This window comes from Acipenser ruthenus, chromosome 37 (assembly GCF_902713425.1).
Source record: "Acipenser ruthenus chromosome 37, fAciRut3.2 maternal haplotype, whole genome shotgun sequence".
Taxonomy (NCBI): domain Eukaryota; kingdom Metazoa; phylum Chordata; class Actinopteri; order Acipenseriformes; family Acipenseridae; genus Acipenser; species Acipenser ruthenus.
Genome location: NC_081225.1, coordinates 1640812 through 1661147, shown reverse-complemented (window position 1 = coordinate 1661147; position 20336 = coordinate 1640812). Strand labels below are relative to the sequence as shown.

At 46.7% G+C, this 20336-nt stretch overlaps 1 protein-coding gene across 9 annotated transcripts in view; it reads right to left on the bottom strand.

Annotated features, from left to right (window-relative positions):
• The window catches only part of LOC131696802 (electrogenic sodium bicarbonate cotransporter 4-like), a 46747-nt gene that overhangs the window by 7506 nt on the left and 18905 nt on the right, over nucleotides 1-20336 (bottom strand). For 5 of the 9 annotated variants that reach the window (XM_059008643.1, XM_059008645.1, XM_059008647.1 and 2 more), the window contains 16 exons: nucleotides 19700-19857; nucleotides 18362-18449; nucleotides 17763-17917; nucleotides 17338-17466; nucleotides 16712-16886; nucleotides 16244-16377; nucleotides 15892-16163; nucleotides 11540-11601; nucleotides 10225-10425; nucleotides 7307-7420; nucleotides 5952-6113; nucleotides 4932-5110; nucleotides 3449-3521; nucleotides 3284-3352; nucleotides 1809-1982; nucleotides 512-685 (listed from right to left, as the gene is read on the bottom strand). In XM_059008643.1, the coding sequence (XP_058864626.1) occupies nucleotides 512-685; nucleotides 1809-1982; nucleotides 3284-3352; nucleotides 3449-3521; nucleotides 4932-5110; nucleotides 5952-6113; nucleotides 7307-7420; nucleotides 10225-10425; nucleotides 11540-11601; nucleotides 15892-16163; nucleotides 16244-16377; nucleotides 16712-16886; nucleotides 17338-17466; nucleotides 17763-17917; nucleotides 18362-18449; nucleotides 19700-19857 (2319 nt within the window). Of the gene's footprint in view, nucleotides 1-511; nucleotides 686-1808; nucleotides 1983-3283; nucleotides 3353-3448; nucleotides 3522-4931; nucleotides 5111-5951; nucleotides 6114-7306; nucleotides 7421-9540; nucleotides 9655-10224; nucleotides 10426-11539; nucleotides 11602-15891; nucleotides 16164-16243; nucleotides 16378-16711; nucleotides 16887-17337; nucleotides 17467-17762; nucleotides 17918-18361; nucleotides 18450-19699; nucleotides 19858-20336 lie in introns of all 9 variants that reach the window. The other 4 variants (XM_059008642.1, XM_059008650.1, XM_059008644.1 and 1 more) reach the window with 3 other exon arrangements.

Here is a 20336-nt window from a genome sequence, read left to right as displayed (position 1 = left end):
CAAGATGTTAACGTAACATTATTCAGCAGGTTTCATTCGACTTTATGAAGCACAATTAGTTAATTCTATAGGGCGATGCAAAACTTTTGGCCAGAGCTGTAGACAAATTCATTTCAAGACAGGTGGAATAGCGGGAATCTCACTTTTGAGGAATTTTTTAAAACTGGATTCTCTGATCTCTTCACTCCAAATCGTCATTAACACATTTTCAACAGTAAAAGCACACCCAAGAAAGTTACCAAGCCAGCAAACTATTTAACTGAGGGCCTCTCTAATCCAGGTGTGGTCAACCAATCACGGTCCTGGAGGACCGTTCCACTCCAGGCTCAACAGGTACAATGTGATAATGAACTACTTCAGGGTCTGGATGGAGGTGTAATTGGTTCAATTAAACAATTTAGAAAAGGGTTGGAACAAAGACCAGGAGTGGAGCTTTGTCCAGCCCGGATTCTAATCTCCAATGTGAACAGGTGCTGAGTGCGCCTCTTCATTCTGCAGCCACGGCTCTTACCTCGTCCTCACTGTCTCCCTCTTCTCCTCTCCCATTCTTCTTCTTCTTCTTCTTTTTCTTCTTGTCCTCCTCCTTCTTCTTGTCTTTCTCTGGGAGGATATCGTCCAGCCAGGCCAGGTCATGCTGAGAGAAGACCCAGTCAAGCATCTTACGAACGATGATCAGGCCCAGGATCTGAGAGAGAGGGAGGAGAGGGAGAGAGGGGAGGAGGGATAGAGGGAGGCAGGGGGAGAGACGGGGAGGAGGAGAGGGAGAGAGGGGAGGAGGGATAGAGGGAGGCAGGGGGAGACACAGGGAGGAGGGGAGGGAGGAGGGATAGAGGGAGGCAGGGGGATCGACGGGGAGGAGGAGAGGGAGAGGAGGGATAGAGGGAGGCAAGGGGAGCGACGAGGAGGAGGAGAGAGTGTGTGAGGGAGAGAGGGAGGCAGGGGGAGAGACAGGGAGGAGGAGAGGGAGAGAGGGGAGGAGGGATAGAGGGAGGCAGGGGGAGACACAGGGAGGAGGGGAGGGAGAGAGGGGAGGAGGGATAGAGGGAGGCAGGGGGAGACACAGGGAGGAGGGGAGGGAGAGAGGGGAGGAGGGATAGAGGGAGGCAGGGGGAGACACAGGGAGGAGGGGAGGGAGAGAGGGGAGGAGGGATAGAGGGAGGCAGGGGGAGACACAGGGAGGAGGAGAGGGAGAGAGGGGAGGAGGGATAGAGGGAGGCAGGGGGAGACACAGGGAGGAGGGGAGGGAGGAGGGATAGAGGGAGGCAGGGGGATCGACGGGGAGGAGGAGAGGGAGAGGAGGGATAGAGGGAGGCAGGGGGAGCGACGAGGAGGAGGAGAGAGTGTGTGAGGGAGAGAGGGAGGCAGGGGGAGAGACAGGGAGGAGAAGAGGGAGAGAGAGGGAGGAGGAGAGAGTGTGTGAGGGAGAGAGGGTCAGGTGGAAGAGACATAGAGGTCATGTTGAAATGTGTTTTGGTCACATACTGCTGATTTACTGTACTTCCTGCCACCTTTGATTAAAGGCTGGTTGATAAGAATGAGAAGTAAAATTTACAAACGAGAGGCCATTCGGCTCATCTAGGCTCATCTGGCTTCTGGTATCTGATTGATCTAAAAACTTGGGTCTTGAACAACATGGCTAGGTAACCCTTGGTAACCACTCCTTCCCCTTCATTTCCAACCGTGTGTCCTCTGGTCCTGGTTTCTGTGCTGCGCTTAGAAAGCCCTGGTTAGGGGTTAACTATGCCAATTCCTGTTAAGATTTTCATGGTTTCACGGAGCGAGCGAAGCCTCAGGAAGCTCGGTCTCACCATGACTGGGAAGATGATGGCTGCCATGGTGGACTTGAGAACCCAGAGCACGGTGAGGCAGACGATCTGCACCACGGTGAAGAGGTGGACCCGGCGCAGCGGCACGTGACGGAGGAAGGTGTAGTCCGGCTGGTGCTTGGCAGGCATGAGGTAGAGCTTACAGCGATCCCAGAACTGAGAGAAGGGGAGAGAGGGGGGGGAAGAGAAGAGAGAGAGAGAAGAGAGGGTGAGACACAGAGAGGGAGAGAGAGGGGAGAGGGGGGAGAGAGAGAGAGGGGGGGGAGAGAGAGAGAGAGAGAGAGAGAGAGAGAGAGAGAGAAAGAGAGAGAGAAGAGAGGGTGAGACAGAGAGGGAGAGAGAGGGGGAGAGGGAGAGAGGGGTGAGAGGGGCAGAAGGGGAGAGAGAGGGGTGAGGGGTGAGAGAGAGGGGGAGAGAGGAGAGGGGGAGAGACAGAGCGGGGGGGACAGAGGGAGAGAGGGAGAGGGGGTGGGGGATAGGAGAGGGGGAGAGAGAGAGGGGGGAGAGAGACAGAGAGGGGGAGAGAGAGAGGAGAGAGAAGGGGGCGAGATAGGAGAGGGGGAGAGAGAGACAGAGGGGGAGAGAGGGGGGGAGGGGTGAGAGAGAGGGGGAGAGAGAGTGAGGGAGAGGGAGAGAGAGGGGGGGTGAGAGAGGAGGGGAGAGACAGAGAGGGGGAGACAGAGAGGGGGAGAGAGAGAGGGGTGAGGGGTGAGAGAGAGGGGCAAGAGAAGAGAGGGGGAAGGAGAGAGGAGAGAGGGGAGAGAGGGAGAGGGGGAGACAGAGAGAGAGGGAGAGACAAAGAGGGGGAGAGGGAGAGAGGGGGGCAAGAGAAAGGTGAGGGGGTGAGAGAGACAGAGAGGGAGATAGAGAGGGGGAGAGAGAGAGAGGGAGAGACAAAGAGAGAGAGAGAGACGGGGAGAGAAACACATGTAACAGGGCGGGTGTAGGGTGTCTTATTGAGATAAGAAGCTTTTTTAACATTAGAATTGTGTCACATAAGAAGTACCAGAATTCTGACAGATTATAAGCTATGAAATGTTATCTTGTTTGGAGGTGGTGTGTGGAGGTGCTGCACAATACTTTCGGAATTACTGATTGAGCAAAATATGCTTAGCAATACACTGAATAAGGCCTGGTTGTTTTCTGTGGTTGAGCATTACATCTACCTGTCCAGTATTATTATTAAATAGTCATTTAGCAGACGCTTTTATCTACAGCGACTTACAGAGACTAGGGGGTGAGCTGTGCATCATAACTGCTGCTGCAGAGTCGCTTCCAATAGGACCTCGTTTGTTTTACGTCTCGTCCGAAGGACGGATCACAAGGAGGTTCAGTGACTTGCTCAGGGTCACACACGGTGAGTCAGTGGCTGAGGATTTGGTGTCAAGCCCTTTTCTTTAACCACTGGACCCACCAAGCCTGCATAAAAAAAGGATCTTCAAAAGGCGTGTGTGTACCTGGATTCCATTGAGAGAGGCCACGCCCATGTAGAGGAAGACTCCGTACAGCACTGGCATGGGGATGTACTGCGGGAAACACACAAACAACGACAGGGCGACGCATGAGAGGTCATCGTCACAGAGCAGCAGCACAGAGAGATCAGATGTGACAGAAACACTCACCTGCAGAATAGGAGCCAGGAAGATAGAGACTCCGGTCAGGATGAACACAACGATCCCAGTTAACCTCTGCTCCCTGCACAGGGACAAGAAACAGCCGAGTACTGCATGTGTGTGTGTGCAAGCGGGTTACAGGGGTCTGTCCAGCTGATCCACACACAGCAGAGCATCGTAATACTGGTGCCATTCACATCAACACAAAACCTACGTCCTGGAGTTTTATATTGTATGCTGTCACTGAAAGAAACGGACTAAAACGACAAAAGATAATGAAGGCACGGAGTAGCAGGTTGTAATGGCTTGAGTTTCCCTCTCAGTACATACCCCTTCTAAAAGTTTACCAAAGTGTAATAAAGCACAGAGAGGTCTGGTGAAGCATAGGGAAGCATTGTAAAGCACAGAGAGGTCTGGTAAAGCATAGGGAAGCATTGTAAAGCACAGAGAGGTCTGGTAAAGCATAGGGAAGCATTGTAAAGCACAGAGAGGTCTGGTAAAGCATAGGGAAGCATTGTAAAGCACAGAGAGGTCTGGTAAAGCATAGGGAAGCATTGTAAAGCACAGAGAGGTCTGGTAAAGCATAGGGAAGCATTGTAAAGCACATAGAGGCATGGTAAAGCATAGGGAAGCATTGTAAAGGACAGAGAGGTATGGTGAAGCATAAGGAAGCATTGTAAAGCACAGAGAGGTATGGTAAAGCATAGGCAAGCATTGTAAAGCACAGAGAGGTCTGGTAAAGCATAGGCAAGCATTGTAAAGCACAGAGAGGGATGGTAAAGCATAGGGAAGCATTGTAAAGCACAGAGAGGTATGGTGAAGCATAAGGAAGCATTGTAAAGCACAGAGAGGTCTGGTAAAGCATAGGGAAGCATTGTAAAGCACAGAGAGGTCTGGTAAAGCACAGGGAAGCATTGTAAAGCACAGAGAGGTCTGGTAAAGCATAGGGAAGCATTGTAAAGCACAGAGAGGTCTGGTAAAGCATAGGCAAGCATTGTAAAGCACAGAGAGGTCTGGTAAAGCACAGGGAAGCATTGTAAAGCACAGAGAGGTCTGGTAAAGCATAGGGAAGCATTGTAAAGCACAGAGAGGTCTGGTAAAGCATAGGCAAGCATTGTAAAGCACAGAGAGGTATGGTAAAGCATAGGGAAGCATTGTAAAGCACAGAGAGGTATGGTAAAGCATAGGGAAGCATTGTAAAGCACAGAGAGGTGTGGTAAAGCATAGGGAAGCATTGTAAAGCACAGAGAGTTGACAGGACATGTGTAATGTCCTAAAAGATCTGTAGGGTCTCTGTTCCCACCTCAGTGCAAAACAGCCTGCTCCTGGTTTGTGTTGCACTTACTGAATTATATAGATTCTGTACTGTATCAAATCTATGCTTACAGTACACTGTGCTTACAGTACTGTATCATATAGATTATGCACTGTATCAGATCTATAGGATCTCTATAGTGGGTCTCTCTCCCTCCCTCCCTCCCTCTCTCTGTACCGGACCCCCAGAAACTGGGGCTGCTCTCCGGGTGCGCTGGACTCCGTCTCCATCTTCAGGCTGTCGATGTGAGCGATCGAGATGACGGTGGCAGCGACGTACCAGGGGAGCCCCATGAAGGAGCAGGCCGCCATCAGCAGCCCCACCCAGAACAGGTCCATGTGGTAGCCACAGCCCTTCTGCATAGACAGAGACGGACGCAGTCAGCGTGCCACACAGAGCAGGGAGCCCAGCCCAAAGGGAGCCGAGCACACGAGCAAGACAGCATCGAGCTCTCCGCAGAAATCAGGGGCTGGCAATCAGCGGAGGGTCTCCGGTGTCGATTCACCACTCAGAGTGAATTAAGAAACAGCTGCTTGGGTTCGTGTGGGTCAATGCTTTTCTTAGACTCTGTGGAGAACAGCGATCCACACAAACCCAAGCAGCTGTTTCTTAATTCACTCTGAATGGGTAAATCAGCCCGATCGACACGACAGCCCCTCACCTGCGGAGAGCTTGATCAGAGCAATGGAATGATCGGTTTGTGCAGCTCTGCAACACACACAGATAATCACAATGCAGTTACACAATAATTACAACACACAGTCAACTTGTATATCTTCAGTCTTTCTACAGCAAGCACAATACATCCGAATGCGATACAACAGGTCGGTGTGGCAGGTGTCTATAGAGCACACAGGCAGCTGATCACGACCCAACACAAACTGTCTGCTAATCACAAAACAGGACAACACACGGTCCGAAAAAAAATCACAGTATAATGAATAATACAATGCAACACACACACACAAAGTCTGATCATCACAACCGAATATAATGCAGCAGGTCTGTGTTGTGAGTGTGTATACAGCACCCAGACAGCCGATCCCAATTCCAATTTGTCTGCTTATCACAATACAACACACACACAGTCAGAAAGTCACCATAAAATGCTACAATACAATAAATACAAGACAGGACGCACAGCCTGATCATCCCAGTACAACAGCAGACAGCACGGCGCGGGTGCGACTGACTCACCTTGAGCTTGTGCTCCTTGCGGTTGACGATGACTGCAGAGATCTGCTGGTCCATGAAGATGAGGATGGTGACGAGGAGGGCGGGCACGGCGCTGGCCACGTACACCCACCAGGGGTTCTTCCCAAAGGGCAGGACAAACCAGCCACGGTCCGCACGGGTCGGCTTCACAGCACAAAACACACAAGCACACTCCATTACACTTTGCTGTGCTTTTACTGTGGCACACTTTTATAAGGGTTAGTTTACCATGGTTTGTTTTTTAATATGCTTTACCGTACCTGTCTGTGCTTTGCAATGCTTCCCTATGCTTTCCCAGACCTGTCTGTGCTTTGCAATGCTTCCCTATGCTTTCCCAGACCTCTCTGTGCTTTACAATGCTTCCCTATGCTTTATCACACCTCTCTGTGGTTTACAATGCTTCCCTGTGCTTTACCATACCTCTCTGTGCTTTACAATGCTTCCCTATGCTTTACCAGACCTCTCTGTGCTTTACAATGCTTCCCTATGCTTTACCATACCTCTCTGTGCTTTACAATGCTTCCCAATGCTTTATCACACCTCTCTGTGCTTTACAATGCTTCCCTATGCTTTACCACACCTCTCTGTGCTTTACAATGCTTCCCTATGCTTTATCACACCTCTCTGTGCTTTACAATGCTTCCCTATGCTTTATCACACCTCTCTGTGGTTTACAATGCTTCCCTGTGCTTTACCATACCTCTCTGTGCTTTACAATGCTTCCCTATGCTTTACCAGACCTCTCTGTGCTTTACAATGCTTCCCTATGCTTTACCATACCTCTCTGTGCTTTACAATGCTTCCCAATGCTTTACCAGACCTCTCTGTGCTTTACAATGCTTCCCTATGCTTTACCACACCTCTCTGTGCTTTACAATGCTTCCCTATGCTTTACCAGACCTCTCTGTGCTTTACAATGCTTCCCTATGCTTTACCAGACCTCTCTGTGCTTTACAATGCTTCCCTATGCTTTACCAGACCTCTCTGTGCTTTACAATGCTTCCCTATGCTTTACCAGACCTCTCTGTGCTTTACAATGCTTCCCTATGCTTTACCAGACCTCTCTGTGCTTTACAATGCTTCCCTATGCTTTACCAGACCTCTCTGTGCTTTACAATGCTTCCCTATGCTTTACCAGACCTCTCTGTGCTTTACAATGCTTCCCTATGCTTTACCATACCTCTCTGGGCTTTACAATGCTTGCCTATGCTGTACAGTGATTTAACAATGCCTTATTAAACTTTGCTATGCTTTCACAATGGGCGACTTTTATAAGGTTCCTGCCACATAAACTAACAGACAGACAGACAGACAGACAGAGAAGGGAACGCGTGTACCTTGAACTCTGTCGGCACTATGAGCTTGGGGGTGTTCAGTCCCACAAGCATATCAAGACCCACAAACATCATTATGGACATGAAGATTGAGAAGTCGCTGATTAGTTTACGGAGCTGCACAGGAGAGGAGAGGAGGAGCGACGCAGCGAGAAACGACAAGAAAAGAAACAGAAGACAGGAAGGAGGGATCACAGAGAAAGAGAGCAAAAATAACTCAGCAGCATGTCTTATGTGGTTCACTTTGATGGGTAAATAAATCATGGCATCAACCATTATGCAGGCAGTTCCCCTTTATTTCAATAGTCACTGTTTTATATATTATAGTATGGGACCAACCATTATTCAGACAGTACACCCCGAGCTTAATTATCAATACAATAATCCGTCACATATCTGACTACTGTAGGACCAGAGTAAGAGGTACGTAAAAAGTCAGGTGCATGAATCCTGTTTTAAATACCATTCTACACGCATGTAACAATTACTATATTCACACAATTACTGTTTAGAGATTCAGCTTTTATTAGGGAGCTCCCCTAAATCCCTTGTTTAGAAAGATACAGGGGATTAATGTGACAGAGTAGCTGTCTGCTGTGTGGGTGCGTGCATTCGCTGCTGAGTGACGGGCAGGAGATCCAGACGGAGGTTCAAGTTGATACGCCCCCCGCAGGCGAACAGGATTTATTTACACATCAACACATTGCACAGCGCATGTGACACTACCAGCAATGGCAGCGCACGGAGCGCGTACAACACAGCGTACGAAAACTGTGGTGGGATCTGCAATCTGTGAAGTAATCTTCTCTGTTCAATAATAAACTAACGCTGCTGAAGAGCTTGATAACAGCGGATAAACAGTTAGAGCGGATACGTGACGGATTACTGTAGTTGTATATATTTTTTACAGTAAAGTCCAGTTGTGTAAAAACCGCGATTTATTTACACCAGCTTGGAAAAAGTAGTAGAAAGAGTATTTAATAAAAATGATCCTGCCAGTTTGAGCAATGTTAAAGGATATCATTAAACATCGAAGCGGTTAGCATATTATTATTATTATTATTATTATTTACCCATTTATACAGTTGGGTTTTTACTGGAGCAATCTAGGTAAAGTACCTTGCTCAAGGGTACAACAGCAGTATCCCCCACCTGGGATTGAACCCTCAAGAGTCCAGAGCCCTAACCACTACTCCACACTGCTGCCCTAGTGCTATGCTATTTCTGTACATATTTATATATGGCAGGTTTCAGTGTTAGAAATGGACAAGAATGAGCAGCATAGTACAGCAAAGCAAAGTATAGCAAGATTGCAAGAGGCAGAACCCTTTCTCAAAGGCTGCAGCGTGAGGAGAGACTTCACATGATTACGCAGATATGAATCAAGCATACAAATACACTGCAGTGTACAGTAGCACACAATTCTGTGACTGCAAAGACAGAGCTACAGAGATCATGTCCAAGTAATTCATAAAAGTTATTTTCTTTGATCATATCATTGTTTTGTAAGTACAGCACTCCCTCCTTATTACGCGATTCGATAATTCACATATTCAGTTAATTCACGGTTAGAATTATTATACTCTTTGATTTTCTCCCCGAATGTCCAGTTGTGTCCCCCACCTCAACGTAGAAATTCCCCACAGCTCCAGAGAACTGACGGTTCAGCGGGCATCCTCCGATCCCACGACTGAGCCAGCTTCCTCTTCTACCCCCAGGAACTCGAGAGCGGATGCCAGCGAGCTACCACCCTCTGGAGGACACAGGCCAGCCCTGCAGGTGTCCGCTCTGAGCTCGCTGGGCGCCTGGCCGATCGGGTCTGCTGTAGCGCTGTCTGCTGGTTTTGCCTCCCTAACATGCGGGAGCGCCAGAGCCAATGCGACGATCCCTCTGGAATCCCCAGCGAAGACCGGCGACTTCGCACAGCTGGGACCCAGAGCCTGCGCTCCCCTGACTGTATGACTCACCCTGCACACCACACACCGGTGCCTTTAGCAGGGGAGACACTCGGGGACCCCTTACTAATTCAATCTTTTAATATCGCACAACTTTTTGATGCGAGTGTCCGATAGTGAAATAAAAGAGAGAGAACGCTGTGCGTCTATTACATAGAGCAACAACAGTGTAAGTGGAGTGGAGCTGATGCACTTCCAGGTTAAGACACAGTGTGGTAGTACAGGATTAGGGGGGGGGGTTGAGAAAGGGAGTGGGGGGTTAGTAGCAGGGAGGGCTCAAACCTTTAGCTCCGAGGGGACATGCAGTTTTGGGGTGTCCAGCGCAATCCAGAAATCAAGACCACAGAACGCCAGCATGGATAAGACTATAGCAAAGTCACTGAGGAGGTTCCGGAACTGGAGTGAGGGGGAGGGAGGGAGTGAGGGGGGAGCAAGCAAGGGAGAGACCAGGAGAGAAGGGTTAGGGAGTGTCTCCATAGGGCTGAGTATATGTTTGCAAAGTAAAGCTTTAAAATGATGTGGAGCATCTCTTTTGAAAAATAAAAAAAACAGTTGACAGAATTTAGCATTGAAAATAAACAACACAGCCAAAGATATTGCAGAATCATGCTTATACTTTGTGAACTATGCTTCATCAACAACTGCTGCTGTAGAGTCACTTCCAATTGGACATAGTTTGTTTTACGTCTCATCCGTAGGACGGAGCACAAGGAGGTGAAGTGACTTGCTCAGGGTCACATACAGGGAGTCAGTGGCTGAGCTGGGATTGAACCAAGAACCTCCTGGTAACAAGCCCCTTTCTTTAACCATTGGACCACCAAGCCTCTTTTTCATTTCAAACACTGAACACAGTTACAAGTCGTGGTTTAATGTGACTGCAAACTTTGTTGAGGACTTTAAAACCGTTAGGTTTGAAAACACTAATGTGGCTAGGGACTTGGATTCAACCCCGCTCCTGTTTCTCACCTTGGTGGGGAAGTAACGGCTGAACTTGAACTTCTTGAGCGAGACGGTCATGGAGTAGGTTCCGAAGAAGAGGATGAAGGACATGAGGGCCAGGTCAGGCACGTACTTACAGGTGTTACCCACCAGACTGCCTCCGTACTTCAGACACTCCTTCTTACTGAGCTGGCTCCAGTCCAGCGCTGTGGCATTGACAGGATTGTACTGACAGGGCCAGAGATCATGCAGGGCGGAGGGGCAGGGGGGAGTGGGGAGAGAGAAAGAGAGAGAGAAAAGACAACAACATAACTCAGAAGTGGTTATTAGCTATGCTGCACTCTGATGTAGTCCGGCTACAACTGCAAAACAACTCTAGGATAACTCCCCCCTCTGTGGTGGAACCAGCTACCGGAGAACTTCAGGACCGCTCCGTCTGCCTTCCGTTCCGCCACCTCTGAGACCCCCGTTTACTCTGCACTTGTAGATCTCCTGCTCCGCCCCTCCTGCTCTGCACTGGACTCGCCTGACCTCAGCACCACGTTACTGGATCCTCAGCTGATGCACTATCCTTGCACTACTGCACTACTATCATGTCATCGTAGATATTGTCTTAATCATAAGTTGTTGTCTCATATTATATTCTAGTAGTAGTTGCACTTACTGTAAACTACACTGTATTTAAATATTGCTTTGCACTGTAACCTTGTATCGCCCTGCAACACCTGTAAGGTCACCTGGGGTAAAGGCGTCTGCCTAATAATAATAATAATAATAATAATAATAATAATAATAATAATAATAATAATAAATCCTTCTTGGTGTCTGTCTGTTTACTGCATTCCTCCATAGGTAACAACTTAACACTTTTTAAAACAACTTATCGTGGAAATATTAGCGTTGCTTGGAGCACCCTTCCACAATCACGTCTGGCTTTACGTCTGTGGGATGGCTCGACAGCCCAGTGAATTGAATAGAGGGGCAATATGTACATTAGGACAGTTTGGGACAGTTCAGGCTTTTCAACTCACAATGCATTCTGGTAAGTGTAGTCCTGCTGTGAAAGGTACCTGAGACAGGTAAAACGTAGCAGAATGCATTGTGGTATGTTGAAAAACCTGAACTGGTCCAAACTATCCCAGTGTACGTGGAGTCACATGGTAACCCTGACTAAAGCTCTCTAGTTGGGAGTTAAGCGTGTCTCTTTCTCCCATGTCAGTATTATCGCTACAGCTTCAGCTACAGCTTCAATATGATTCCTTCATCTTGGCGTCTGTCTGTTTGCTGCACGAGCAACTTGGTAACACTTGCCTGTATTCCAAAAGAAAACAAAACAACTTACCACAGAAACATTAGTGTCGTTTGGAGCAAATGGAGCTGAACCATTGAAGATCAATGCAGCCACTGTCACCGACAAAACGAGAAGAAAGAAAAAACAGAACGAAAAGAGTTTAAATGCAGGCGGAGTCTGAGCTGGCAGTGAAGCGTGCGGACAAAACTGAGACACTAGGGGGAGCTGTGAGCTATAACGTGACTAAACCAGGGGTGTCCAATCACGGTCCTGGAAGACCATTCCACTCCAGGTCTGTTTAACAGGTAAAATGAGATCATGAACGACTTCAGGGTCTGCGGGTGTGATTGGTTCAGTTAAACAATTTAGAACAGGGTTGGAACAAAGACCAGGAGTGGAAGGGGTGACTTTCGCCACCCCTGTAAGAAATGCCTAAAGAGAAACGCCATTTCATATCCTATAGGCCATTAAGGGTTTAGTTAAGTAATTAAGAGCTCAGTTGGAATGATAAACCAGCAGACAAAGGGGGTCCCCAGGACTGGGTTGAGAAGCCCTGCTCCAGGTTATTCTGCGATACAAGCCGACATGCACACCACAAGGGTTGGCTAATTTCCTATCTCATTCCAGAAAGCAATGCAAAGCCATACTCCAGGGGCAGCCAACCCTGGTCCTGGAGAGCCACAGTCCTGCAGGTTTTCTGGGTACCTTTAAATCATCAACAGCTAAAGACCTGGAATAAAAAGGCTGTGTTGACCAATTAAGAAAAAAATTGGTTCAATTAAGTAATTGAGAACTCGGGCGGGTGGAACGAAAACCAGAAGACCCTGCGGATCTCCAGGACCGGGGTTGGCCATCGCTCTCTACCTATTGGCTCCAATTCTTCTGTGCTGATCGTCACTTGTACTGGTAGGTAGTCACTTACATTTTAGCTGATCGATGTTGCAGTACCAAAGAAAAAGTATAATTGCATCCACATGCAGGTCTACAAGGGTTTGAATCTCTTTATCAAACAGGGTGGGGGAGGAGTGAAGGATTCAGAACCGGGATGAAGACCTTGCATCGCGACATTTCTGACTACTCAACTCAGGCAGTGCTGGGCTGTTCGCAGCATTCGTGCTGGAATAAAATAGCAGGAATACAGACGGGGCTCCCTCGTTATAACCCGGGTTCAAATCCATTTTCCGGCCTCTTATTAGCACCATTGCAACGTTATCACTGCCACCCTTTCAAAGGAGAACATTGAATACAAAGGCCCTTCTTTAAAGGGGGTTGTAAAGAGTTAATGAAAAGATTATATAAGAACAGAATTATGATTGAGGGTGCAGATGTATGTGGGCAGCGTTTGCTGCTAGAATGTTTTATTGCCTGAGACAGGGGCAATAAAATGAGCAGAACTGACCTGACCTGGTGCAAGCAAGAGTCTGGTCAAAGTATTGCTGACACACAGAGATAAGCCAGCAACTTTATCCAAGGCGACTTACAGAGACTAGGGTGTGTGAACTATGCATCAGCTGCAGAGTCACTTACAACTACGTCTCACCCGAAAGACGGAGCACAAGGAGGTGAAGTGACTTGCTCAGGGTCACACAATGAGTCAGTGGCTGAGGTGGGATTTGAACCGGGGACCTCCTGGTTACAAGCCCCTTTCTTTAACCACTGGACCGCACAGCCTCCTACCACTGGACAATAAACCAGCAGCGCTTGGAGGTGCATTGGAGAAGCATCAAGACCCTCCATGAACACACACCAGCGCCGTGTCGGAGGCTTCTCCCAGAAACTGGTAGCTGATATCATTGCTTCATTTCTGTTAATAACTAGTGGCCTTGTGATTGTGTCTAATGATAACGATTATGCTGTAATACGTGTGACTATTTGATTAAATCAATAAAGAAAACTTGTTAAATTCTGCTTAAACCCGTGTTGCGTCCTACAGAGAAAGTCGCAAACAGTTTCCTTACAGGGGGGCCAGTGCTAGTGTTGCTAGTGCTAACAAAAGGCGAGGAAATGGATTTTGAATGATTGGTCAGTGCGCCATTAAAGGGGGGACCATTGATAAAGTTCCATGGGTTTGTTATAAAGATGGAGCATGTACGAGGCTTACACAGGATAGCTGTACTATAAGCAGACCACAATAAGCTGTGTGATATGCGATACTCGTAACAGACAGTGATACTCACTCAGAATAGTTACCAGCCGAAAATGGTGTGTGCAGCAGAAACAGACGTGGTACAAATCAGTTACAGTAGTCAAAAAACATTAGCACAGCACAGCAGCATCATTAGATAGAGACGTGACTGGAACAACTGCACTGGATCATCCTGGACTGCCTACCGTTTAAATATTTCTTTAAAAATAAGGATTGTTCTAATTTAACTTCCCCTTCTCCAAAACATAGAGACATTTCAATTTCTACAGCTCTGATGTCAACCAATGAAACCTAACTAACTAACACAAATCTGACAATATAGTCTTCAATTACTTTGAAATGGAAATTTTTAAAAAAAGGCTAAAATAAAAAACATATTATAAAATTGCATATTCCAACTTCGGGGTGTAACGATTCATCTATGAATCATGATGCATTCTTGACATGCTATATCGTATTATAATAAAAGGCGTGTATCGTTTATATTGTGATACAAGAATAAAAGCACAGCAGAGCTCATTGTAGATCACCAATGAAGAATAAGTGATTTATAGTTGTATGAATACAGACTCTCCCTAAACCATTCGTGTCTTTTAACAAAATGGTCCATCGTTAAAATGACCATTTGATCTGATTACACATCTTAAAAGTAACCAATCAGGACAGTCACATGTCTCGTAATGCGTACCGTATCATGACATTAAAAACTTGACACCCCTAACCCCAACACAGACGTGAACCCCACACCCCACAGTGGATGCCCAGGACAGTGACCCCCGTGCCATTCAAAGACTCGCAGCTTAACCCCTTTATTTGTGTTCGGTTTGGTGAAACTGAAACAAGCAGACAATGTATTCGTGTAACTGCGAATAATTGTACCACGTTACGTTTCCTATCTACGTATCTATTTGATAATGCATGTATTATTATTATTATTATTATTATTATTATTATTATTATTATTATTATTTATTTCTTAGCAGACGCCCTTATCCAGGGCGACTTACAATTTTTACAAGATATCACATTATTTTTACATACAATTACCCATTTATGCAGTTGGGTTTTTACTGGAGCAATCTAGGTAAAGTACCTTGCTCAAGGGTACAGCAGCAGTGTCCCCTACCTGGGATTGAACCCACGACCCTCCGGTCAAGAGTCCAGAGCCCTAACCACTACTCTACACTGCTGCCCATATATGTTTTTTTTTTTTTCTTTGGCAGGGCAACTTCTTGAACTCCAGAGTTCACACAAACTGTTTTCAAATTTCTAAAAATGTTAATAAAAAATCGGGACTGAAGAGGATATGCTGTTATTTTTATATCAGTTAGGAAGGGATACCCTCCCTCACCCCCCCACCCCCCGCCCAGCGTGAGAGGGCATGAACAGCAGGGGTTAATTTAGAAACAAAAAGGTACCGGATCTTATAATTATGGAAGATGGATAGCATGTGTGTTTCTAGACCTAATGCACTGCCCTTGATTTACAGCAGCCATCTATGCTTCAAGTTCTCCTCTGCTTGTGGATCAGGGTTTCATGCCTTATTGTGTTGGTGGCTGCCTAGCCATGTTTTAACAATCTTCAGGTTTGAACAAATCTGATGAACAGGAGCGACGACACTGCTGTTGTTAAGAGCACTACTTTTTTGGCATTTCGCTGTTTTGGGTGTAAAAAAAACCAAACAAACAAAAACGAGTGGAGTAGTGGTTAGGGCTCTGGACTCTGGACTCTGGACCGGAGGGGTCGTGGGTTCAATCCCAGGTGGGGGGATATTCCTGCTGTACCCTTGAGCAAGGTACTTTACCTAGATTGCTCCAGTAAAAAACCAACTGTATAAATGGGTAATTGTATATAAAATAAATAAATAAATAAATAAATAAATAAATAAATAATGTGATATCTGTATAATGTGATATCTTGTAACAATTGTAAATCACCCTGGATAAGGGCATCTGCTAAGAAATAAATAAATAAATAAATAAATAATTTTCTTACTCATAGGCATCGCATCCTGAATACACTGTTCAGTACACTTTTGTCATTCAATTCATGGACAATTTACTGTACCGTACGGGTTATGTGTACAGAGTTAAAAATTAACCCCCAGTTCTGCTTTAGAATTCAGAACGAGAGTTCTGAAATGAGGATTATGTTCTGTGGATAATCCTGGAGTCACGGACGTTCCCGAAGGATTTTCCTTGCCCCCCTCCTCTCCCACGTGCAGTACCTCTTTGGCGTGGTTACATGGTGGGCTCACCTGGGTCTGGAGCCACGCACTCGCACTTGTACGCAGTCACGTAGTCCGGCTTGAACTCCGAGTTGATGGGGTAGTACTTGAAGGCTCCGATCATCTTCTTGATGGCGTCGTAGATGAAGATGAAGGAGATGAGGGTGGAGAAGCCTTCCTCGGTGAAGCGTGTGATGTACTTGATGATGAAGCTGGCGTCCGTGGCGACCAGGATGAGACACTGCAGGCAGGAGTGCAGACCAATCCACAGCCTGAACTCCATGTAGTCAATATCATTGCCCCTGCGGAGCGCAGCATGGAATTAGAACGTGCAGCAGACCCCCAGTAGTGCGGTCCTAACTCTGAAGATACCAGAACTTACTTGCTGAAGTCAAAGAGCAGCTTCTCAAAGATCAGGATGGGTCCTGTGCTGCTGAGGATGATGAGAGGCTGCCCAGCAAAGAAACAAAAGACTGATCCAGCCATTGCTGTGCCAATGAAACTCTCCATCACACCCTGAGAGGAGAGGGGGAGAGGGAGAGGGAGAGGGAGGTGGGAGAGGGATGAGACAGAGAGACAGTCAGAACAACTTTTTCAGTTACAAAGTGAATAGAAGCCATGGAGTTAACAGATAATATGGATCACTGGTTAACATAATCCATGGTTAACAGAATCGCTGGTTAACTGAATCACTGGTTAATAGAACCCCTGATTAATAAGCATAATCAAAAATCAAATTCTACCCCTCAATTTGTTTGATTGCATAACACCGTTGATCAATACACCTTTGACCCAGTACAATACAAAGCCCCCCCTCTTTGTCCAGTGGTTTGGGGGTTGGGGGTCCCACCTGATAGTTGTCGGTGGCATCCCCCAGCAGCCCCCCGAAGGTGATGGCGTTGGTGATGCAGCCCAGGTAGATGAAGAGGATGGCAGAGATGGACTGGATGTGAATCCCATCGTAGAAATCGCTGGGGAACCAGTGCAGCTTGCGCTTCAAATCCAGGTACAGACCTCCACAGAACCTGAGACCAGAGAGGGGTGAGGGCACGGGACAGCCATCTAGCTACTACCTAGCTATCTGTCTATCGATCTAGACATTAGATTTCACTGGGGCAGTTTGTGTTTATTATCCAGGTACAGCCCTCAGCAAAGCCATCATTATATCTATCTACTCCAGTGGTTGTGTCTGGGACCCAGTTGAAAGGACTTGGGTCTGGACTGCTATTTGTCTGTCTATCCGTCTGTCTGTTTGCATAGCTACCCGTCTGTCTATCTGTCTATCTATCTATCTATCTAACCGTCTATCTGTCTGTCTGTCTATCCATCTTCCTGTTTGCATATATATCTGCCTGTCTGTATATCTATCTGTCTGTCTGTCTGTCTGTATACTGCTATGGATTCCCTGGGATAACAGCTCCAGGTAGAGGAGAATGGCCGGATCTGGCTTGGAATCTCTGAACTGGCTTCTCGTACCTCCCAGTCCACTGCAGCTCCTCTCCCAGCTCGTGCGGCGCTGGCATCTCCTCGTCATCACTGGGCCCGCCCCCCCCGCCCACCAAGCCGTTCATCTGACCAGCCTCGTTCAGAGAGAACACCGACTTCCTGTGAGAGAGGGAGAGGGAGGGAGGGAGAGGGAGAGACAACCCGGATTTCAGGTGGACTTATCTTTGCAGATTGACCCCATCAGTTGTTGTTGGGGTTAGGGTTTGAGGCAAGGGTGGAGTTGGGGTTAGGGTCAAGGTTAGGTTTAGGGTTGGAGTTGGGGGTGGGGTTGGGATTAGGTTAGAGTTAGGGTAGGAGGTAGAGTTGCGGTTAGGGTTAGGGTTTGGGGTTGGGTGTAGGGTTGGGGTTGGATCAGTGGTAGTTTCGGGTTGGGTGTGAATTCGTCCTCTCGTCACCTCTTTTCGGCGGAGGGGATCTTCTTGGGGGGCTCGATGCGGATGGTGGGGTCCCACTCCCCCGGGGGCAGGACGATGACCTCATCCAGAAACTCATCGATCCCCGCGATGAGGTCATCACGATCCCGCGCTTTATAGGCCACATCACTGAACAGCTGGAGAGAGAGAAGGAGAGAGGAGGGGGAGAGGAGACAGAGAAAGAGGAGAGAAGGGGAGAGAGGGAGAGAGAGGAGAGACAGGTGAGAGGGTTATGGAGGAAGAAGGGGGAGAAAGAGGGAGAGTGATAGAAAGGGAGAGAGACAGAGATGAGGATGAGGGGACAGAAAGTGTTGTGAAAGAGACAGAGGAAGGAAGAAAGCAAGAGAGAAAGAGAGAGGGAGCGAGAGAGAGAGGTGAAAGTGGTTTGTTGATTCCCTTTACCAATACACTGAAGAAGGCACTAGCTGATACGTTCATCTTAGTTTCTCATAGATTTTACATTTTGAGCCCCATTCTACCGCAAGAAAAGGACCAACATTTTCAAGATGAAAGTATTTTAAAGCGCAAAAAAACTGGAAAATATGTTTAATTTGGTTGTCGGAGAAGGAAGGCACACTTACGTCATCCACCATGAGTGTGGCGATGGCTCTGCCGATTTCATTATAGGACTTTCCTTTACCCTGAGGACCCAGCAATACAAACAGGAACCTGGAGAGGAGAGGCTGGCATTACTGATAATAATACAAAAATATTATATATATATATACATTTTTTTTTGGCATTTACCTAATTTCAGCAAGTTTTGATGATTGACTCATAGTCAAGGTAATTAGTAGGCTTGGTGGTCCAGTGGTTAAAGAAAAGGGTCTTGATACCAGTAGGTTCAAATCCCAGCTCAGCCACTGACTCACTGTGTGTGTGTGTGTGTGTATGTGTGTGTGTGTCCCTGAGCAAGTCACTGAACCTCCTTGTGCTCCGTCCTTCGGATGAGACGTAAAACCAAGGATCTATTGGAAGTGACTCTGCAGCAGCAGCAGCAGTTGTTGATGAAGCATAGTTCACCCCCCTAGTCTCTGTAAGTCGCTTTGGATAAAAGCGTCTGCTAAAAGACTAACTCATTAATTAATAATAATAATAATAATAATAATAATAATAATAATAATAATAATAATGCAGTGTGGAGTAGTGGTTAGGGCTCTGGACTCTTGACCGGAGGGTCGTGGGTTCAATCCCAGGTGGGGGACACTGCTGCTGTACCCTTGAGCAAGGTACTTTACCTAGATTGCTCCAGTAAAAACCCAACTGTATAAATGGGTAATTGTATGTAAAAATAATGTGTAAAAAATAATGTAATTATATGTAAAAAATAATGTGGTATCTTGTAACAATTGTAAATCGCCCTGGATAAGGATGTCTGCTAAGAAATAAATAATAATAATAATAATAATAATAATAATAATAATAATAATAATAATAAAAAATGAATACCTGAAAATCATGCCCGGCATAAAGTCTGATGTATTATCTGTTTCATGAAAAAGTATTTTTAAATGTCTTCTAGTTAGCGCATGCAGCAATTTGTTTCAAAGTACGCAGCATGTGTCAGGATCCGCAGTTTAAAAGGGTCTTGTGATTTCTAATAAGTGAATACGCCGGGTAGTGCCGGGTGCCTCCTATCAGCTTCACTTGTCAGTCCTCTCACCCAGAGAGACGCCATCTCTCAAACAATAAGAGACGCCCCTCACGCGACGTCTTCACTTCCACTACAATGCTTGTTAGGTTGTTATATAGGGATGGAAATAAGACTCCCATTACATAGCAGTTTAATCCATTCCTGGTTTCACAAGGAATGGATCAACACCTGAGCCTGTTGCCTATACACACTGTAGTAGTAAAACCAGGAAGGGGCAACACTGCTATGCGATAGGAGTCTTATTCCCATGCCTGCTGTGTCTTACCTGGTGGGCACGGGTACCTCCGTGAGGCCCCCCAGTGTGGTGGCCTGTGCCAGCCTGACGAACGCCACAAAGGGCTTGTCCAAGAAATCCACTTCCCCGACCAGCACGTTGGAGGCCTCGGCATCGCGAGGGATCTTCTTCATGAACTTGTTCTTCAGCTACAGAGAAATAAAGAAATGATTTCCAAATATACCCCTTATTATTATTATTATTATTATTATTATTATTATTATTATTATTATTATTAGTAGTAGTAGTAGTAGTAGTAGTAGTGGTGAATCATTTAGCAGGAGCTTTTATCCAAAGCGACTTACAGAGACTTTGGGGTGAACTATGCATCACAACTGCTGCTGCATCCAAAGGACGGAGCATAAGGAGGTTCAGTGACTTGCTCAGGGTCACACACAGCGAGTCAGTGGCTGAGCCAGGCCTTGAACCTCCTGGTATCAAACCCTTTTTCCTTTAACCACTGGACCAACAAACCTACTGGGTCTGTGATGCAGGAGGGCATGTGTTGCAGGGGGGACATGTCAATTGTTACACTCTGGTGTGCCTGATGTACTGAGGGGGTTAAACATTTTAAAAAGTCACAGACGAACTGAAAATGATATGCAAAGTTAAACAACATGAAGAATAG